This window comes from Papilio xuthus, unplaced genomic scaffold (assembly GCF_000836235.2).
Source record: "Papilio xuthus unplaced genomic scaffold, Pxut_1.1 DF825946.1, whole genome shotgun sequence".
Taxonomy (NCBI): Eukaryota; Metazoa; Arthropoda; class Insecta; order Lepidoptera; family Papilionidae; genus Papilio; species Papilio xuthus.
In genome coordinates, this window is record NW_013532703.1 from 13,448,284 (window position 1) to 13,454,188 (window position 5,905).

General features: G+C 32.5%; 1 protein-coding gene across 1 annotated transcript; it reads right to left on the reverse strand.

The window, feature by feature from the left end:
- Positions 1–1,411: 1,411 nt before the first annotated feature.
- Positions 1,412–4,752, reverse strand: LOC106124135 (T-complex-associated testis-expressed protein 1). Its single transcript, XM_013320603.1, has 6 exons — positions 4,363–4,752; positions 4,127–4,294; positions 3,333–3,891; positions 3,017–3,144; positions 2,090–2,231; positions 1,412–1,686 (listed from the first exon to the last, which is right to left on the reverse strand). Exons 1-6 carry the CDS (start codon positions 4,645–4,647, stop codon positions 1,490–1,492), a joined length of 1,479 nt encoding a protein of 492 aa, XP_013176057.1. The 5' UTR covers positions 4,648–4,752; the 3' UTR covers positions 1,412–1,489.
- Positions 4,753–5,905: the final 1,153 nt, after the last annotated feature.

Consider the following 5,905-nt stretch of genomic DNA (forward strand, 5'->3'; position numbering starts at 1 on the left):
AGGTACTATAAAAGTGAAAATTACTACCATAAGTAACCATTACAAATATATATTGTTTTTAATTTTAAGGAGTTGTGTTATATTTTTGAATAATCAGTCCACGTGTTTGGAAAATGCCTTTTAGTAAGAGAAATAACATTTATTTTGTAGTTGATTCTTAAGGTTACACGTGCTGTAAATTTGTGAGACATGTCAAACCAGGAAACATGCCTCTTGTGTCCTAATAAAATTATTGCACGGCGTAAAGCGCCTGTGAGATTAAGTGTAGTGAATATTTCTCAAAGCAAATAAAAAGTGAAAAAACTTTAAGGTTATATTTTATTTTGATGTACGAAATATAACAACGGTTAAATACACAATTGGTATAAAGTAAAAGTATGAATTACTTTATACTTACTTTATTATACTCTTTTACGCCGTTGTGTGTATCAACTTTGGCCTTAAAAGCAAATTTACATAGGCTAGAACGTAATTACGCGCTTCACATCTGGTCAATTTAAGCGATAAGAGGAATATGTTTTTATTAAACAAGTTTAATATAGGTACGTTTTCAAGTGATACTAAGTTGATTTATTTAAGTATTGTATTGTAATATTGAATTAAAATTTAGTTAAGGATATCTAAATTAAGCTAACATCAATATTATATGATGTAAAAAGTTATGAAATGTTCTCCGACTACTATTCAATTTTCTAGTCCATCTTGAAGTTCTGTGCTAAAGAACTTCAGTTCGCTACATTTTTAATGTCTTCGCAGCAAAGCCTCTCTTTTCTCATCTTTATTCTTAAAAACAGTAAATAAATGTATACAATACACGAATGTAATCAATTTAATTGTATATCTAACTAATATTGTAAATGCGAATGTTTAGATGGATGGATGGATGTTTGGTTCAAGGTATATATCCAAAACGTCTGAATGGATATTGATAAAATTTGACATGCTAATAGATCATAGTCTGGAAGAACATGTAGGCTACTATTAATTATATTTTTTAATACTGCGCGAACAGAGTCGCAGGCGACAGCTAGTTTTATATATTACAAGACACACCTATTATACATATAAGAGGGAGACTAAAGTCCCCATAAATTTATCAAGACAAAATCCACTGTGATAATATGCTCAATAAAGTTTGTATTCGTTATCGGTTTAAACAATAAATCTATATAAGTAGAGAATTTATGAATAGGTTTATGATAAAAATTTACGTCGATTAAATGAAGTTAAATAAAATTCAAATATCACTGTACAGAATTCTAATAAAATGTCCAAAGAACAGAAAGATAAAGAAAGAGATAAAAGAATTTGCGAAGGGTTTGTAAAAATATGATTGATTTAGGATACATTTAATTGAAATTTAAAAACAAAATTGTCATTTTCGATCTAGTAGCAATTAGTTAATCAAGAAATAAAAAGTTGCATAATTTTAAATGTAACAATTATATTAAAAAGTAAGACGGAATATTAAAAAAAATATCAACTACTATTAAATTTCGGGAACACGTTCTGGATATCTTCCGGGAATGTAATCAGGATTATTGGGATTGTACTCCCATATCAGATATTCAGGTTCGTTGAGATACAGCGGCGGTATTTCTTCACTCGCCTCCGACTCTTGACCGACAAGGTTCCTGTTACGTTCTAGCAATTCATCTACTTTAGCTTGCGTTTCTTCTGATATATCTACAAGTTAAGCTAATTTTGAAAACATATTATTGCATTAAAAATTTTAAAAAAATGTGACCTGCAAGCAAAACCTTTCGATCAAAAAAAAAAGAATTCAAATAATTTTGAAGTCGACAAAAAAGACATACAAACCTTCAAATTTTACTAAAGTAAACTCTTGTATAAAAACATATTATTCTCTCTGTTTGATGACAATGAAAATAAACCATCGATATATAATTTAAATCGTCAAGGTGGTGACATCAATGACAATGTCTAAGGATGGATTCGGATCAATTGACACGTGACACTTAAAATGCGGGTCACTTTAAAACCGGTAAGTCGAATATATGCTCAAAAGTCAGTCTAACTGCACCACGTAGATACCAATCATAGAAAAACAAAACATAGTGGTACTTACGCGTTCTACGTAAATCAATTGTAAGGATCTTTTTATTTTGTTCCAATGCGCTCAGCAATGTTGCTTCTGCTTCGCCAGATAAATTATTGGCTGCCATATCTAACCTCGTCAAACCTCTGTTTAAGCACAGGAGGCCTGCCATCTGCAATTGACAATACTAATACTACCACCACTACTATTACTATCACACTACTAATACCAAACTATAGACATGTGTAAATCAGCTCTGAATCGGTTCAAAAGTTTACATAGACTTAAAATTTGAGTTGCGGCTCAAAAGTCAAAATAAGCAATTCCATTTGATATTTATCATACTGTCTCTTGCAGATCATTTTAGATGATACTATTAATAGATATGTCTGATGTTCTAATGGTTATTAATAATCAAATATCTTCTTATGTAATACAAACATAGATAAAAGCTTATCGATAATGCGATCCATAAATAGTATGTTTTGTCTTTTCTCTGTCTCTTAATGAAGAAAACTAGATGATTCACTAGTCATTAATTAACAATACATCAATCAAATCACACTTTCACGTATTTAAACATAATTTAATCGAACAAACTCGTACATTCAAAATGAATGCGTCATTATTAAACACTCCTTCGTCTCATTAAAATAATCTAGACGTTTCTGTTTATCGTGTCTTATTATTATTAGTCACAATTATATAATTGCACATTTATTACCTTATCACTTTCTTTGACTGCTTAATGAAAACATTGTTCGTTGCTAATGAATGATATATAGCGTTATATAAACTTACATTTATTAGTAACAACAAAAATGAAACGAAACAATTTAGAAGAGGACTGTTTGTTACAATGACTCTTTAACTACAATTATAAGACAATTGTCAATTTACAATTCAATTTCCTGTACTTGTTTTGTATTAAATTTATTTAGGTTTACTTTTACAAACCTTCTCAGCGCTCGCTCCTCGGAAACCGCAGGAGTTGACAATCAAAGTCTTTGGTTTTTCTTTGCAGCGAACAAACGCCGCCGCGAACGTTGTAGCGCATTGCAGCGACATCGGATTCAAACTAAAGTCTGAAGTGAAATTATTTTATAAACATTAAAGAAGGTTGTGGGACCGTCCTGGATGCGAATGGCACAAGACCGGTCATCGTGGCGATCTTTGGGGGAGGCCTATGCCCAGCAGTGGGCGTCTCATGGCTGAGAAGAAGAAGAAGAAGAAATTTCTAATAAACAACTATATATCCTGTGGAAATACTTGCCAATTAGTTCTATCGACGCCTCTGGATTCATTTGCAAAGCATACGCTATTCCAGCGACACCTGTCTCTTTAAATCTATTATTAGCAATGCGGATTATTCTTATATTCTTATGAACATATATAAAACCACCGAGAGCTTTCATTCCATAATCGCCAATTTTGCAATGATTGAAATCCAACTCTTCGATAGTTTCCTTCTTAACAACATTCTGCAGAATCACCTTAACCTTCGAACAGTCTAAGTTGCTACGATTTATTCGAATTGTTTTTATATGATTCAAGTGTTCTAGACCTCTGCACAAAGATTCGCAGTCCTGTATAGAAAATTCAAAGTATCTTGGCATGTACTCATCGCCGAGATTATTGAGTCCAAATACCAGAGATATTTCTTGTAGGTTGTATAGCTTTCTTATCACAGGTTCCAGTGGTATATGGTCGTATAGTTTAGGTACACTAAATTCGCAATTATCTTCGACCGTATTGGGATCCGGTACTGGTGGTGTTGGTTGACGGATTATTTGTAGCTGATTTAAACCCAATTGGTAAATATAAGGACTAACCTAAAAACAAAAACCGGTGTTACTATAATGAATTTGACAAAATCATATAAGTAACTCGATTGTCAAGATTATATCTGACGAAATAAACTTTGATAGGATTTAAACAGAACACGCGATACTAAAATCACGTTTTAGTAAGAAAAATGTGAAAAAAACTAAAAAATAAAGACTTAAGATTAGTTTGAGTCAATCTGACTCTGCTTTGTTTATCATTACAAAGATATTATTAAAATACCAAAGAAGCCAACTCCACTGCTTCATCTTCAAGGAAAAGATCAGGTTTAGCATTTTCCAAGTATTCTTGCAAACATGTCGATAGATACTTTCCTTTCCAGAAAGATACTCCGAGTTCCAGCCTCGTTGGGAACTTGATGTTGAATGAACGCTTCCAATATTGCTCATCCTATATTACGAAAAAAATAATTAATAGAGTACAGATGACATCACTTCGTAATATGCATTTACAAATACCTCAATTAAACGGACGCTGTATTTAAGAGGTATATCAGCTGGAAATAAATCCATTAATATGTCTCTATCTTTCCTTAGTATTTTGTTAAGCGGATTGATTCGATGGAAAATCTTTGACAGAGCAAGAGCTGCTAATAGTGAGAGTGGTGCAGGTGTGTAGTTATCATCCCATTTGAAATTTTCCGCTATTATTCTGCGCTGCACTTCACCGTTGGATTGTTGCATAAACTCGGCCGTGCGATACGCATTTCTTGTGTTTGTTGATACAACATAAGGAATCTTCATTGTGTCGATATAAAATAACTATATTAATGTATTTCAAAATAATATGTTATGATTTCAAATAATCAATTTTTATAGTCAAATGTGGCATTGTCTGTCATTGCAGGAATTGACAGATTTTAGATTTGAAAGTCCTAAAATTGTCTATAATTTAAGATAAAAAAATAAATATAAAGCTTTGGTTTTAAAACATTTGGCATAATGCGGTCATTTATAGTTAAAGATTGATATCTTCTTCATTATTTAAATTACATGCTCTTCTTTTGTTATTTGAATATTTTGCAAATATTTTTGACTTACCACTCCTGTCTGATGTGAATGGTTTTGGTGGCAGCAATTTCACATCAACAGGTTTTTAGTTTAGGAAGTGAGATATTTAGCAATGATACTTAATTCATAGAACTGACACAAATCTTAACCGCGCCGCAGTCAGCATTCTGCAACAAAGAAGCAGCGTCAGAAATATGTACATAGTAATAGCCTTGGCATTTTGCTGACGTGATATGAAGAAAAAGAGAAGGCAATTAAACTTGTAGAATCGCGGAATTGTTTTTAAAGTAACCTATAAAAATGTAAATATATTTGTACCAGTGTATGTGTTTGTGTTATATTTAACAATGTAAAGACTTGTTAAAGATGTTTTTAATAACTTAGTTTTTTATTGGCATTATATTTAAGTCGTAAGTTAAACAATAGAACATTTTCCTTAAGACAACCTTAAAATAAACACAAGTTAATTTCGACAGAGGCCACGTGTGCGAGGCATCTAGCCAATGTCATAATTTGCATCTTTAGAAGGATTTACCGATTTAAATATTAGCTTTGTGCTATTAAGCTCCCAAAGTAAATAAACATATATTGTTACTAGTACTTACTTATTTATATATATAAAAATATAAGAATATAGTGTACCCAATTCATTTTGTACGCAGCGTAGTAATTATGCGCTTACGTCATTGGTCAGTTTGCCCTACTATTTGCTTAGCTTGTAACTTGTAAGTATATCTTTGCATCGGGCAAAGTCCGCGTAAACATGTTTTCGGGTATTTCCGTATAGTATCGGGCAACATCGGCCTATAACAACGCGCGTTGCCTCGACGCTGCTGGCATAACAGCGCCGTTGTTGCGTTGCCCCGCCGCCACGCGACGCTGCCGGCTTGTGATTTGTTGTTGGCATTCGGCCTGTCACAATATTATTTTACTATCAGCCGGTGTGTGCGACAGTACGTTAACATACTAATTAAAAAAGCTAGAAACTAAT

What these genes read in the sequence shown, in the direction of transcription:
- LOC106124135 (XM_013320603.1), bottom strand. Translation starts at nt 4,647, where the DNA reads ATGAAGATTCCTTATGTTGTATCAACAAACACAAGAAATGCGTATCGC. An exon ending in GAGGAGCGAGCGCTGAGAAG is followed by an intron (nt 2,232 to 3,016) that starts GTTTGTAAAAGT and finishes TGTCAATTGCAG; the next exon opens with ATGGCAGGCCTCCTGTGCTT. An exon ending in AATTGATTTACGTAGAACGC is followed by an intron (nt 1,687 to 2,089) that starts GTAAGTACCACT and finishes CTTAACTTGTAG; the next exon opens with ATATATCAGAAGAAACGCAA.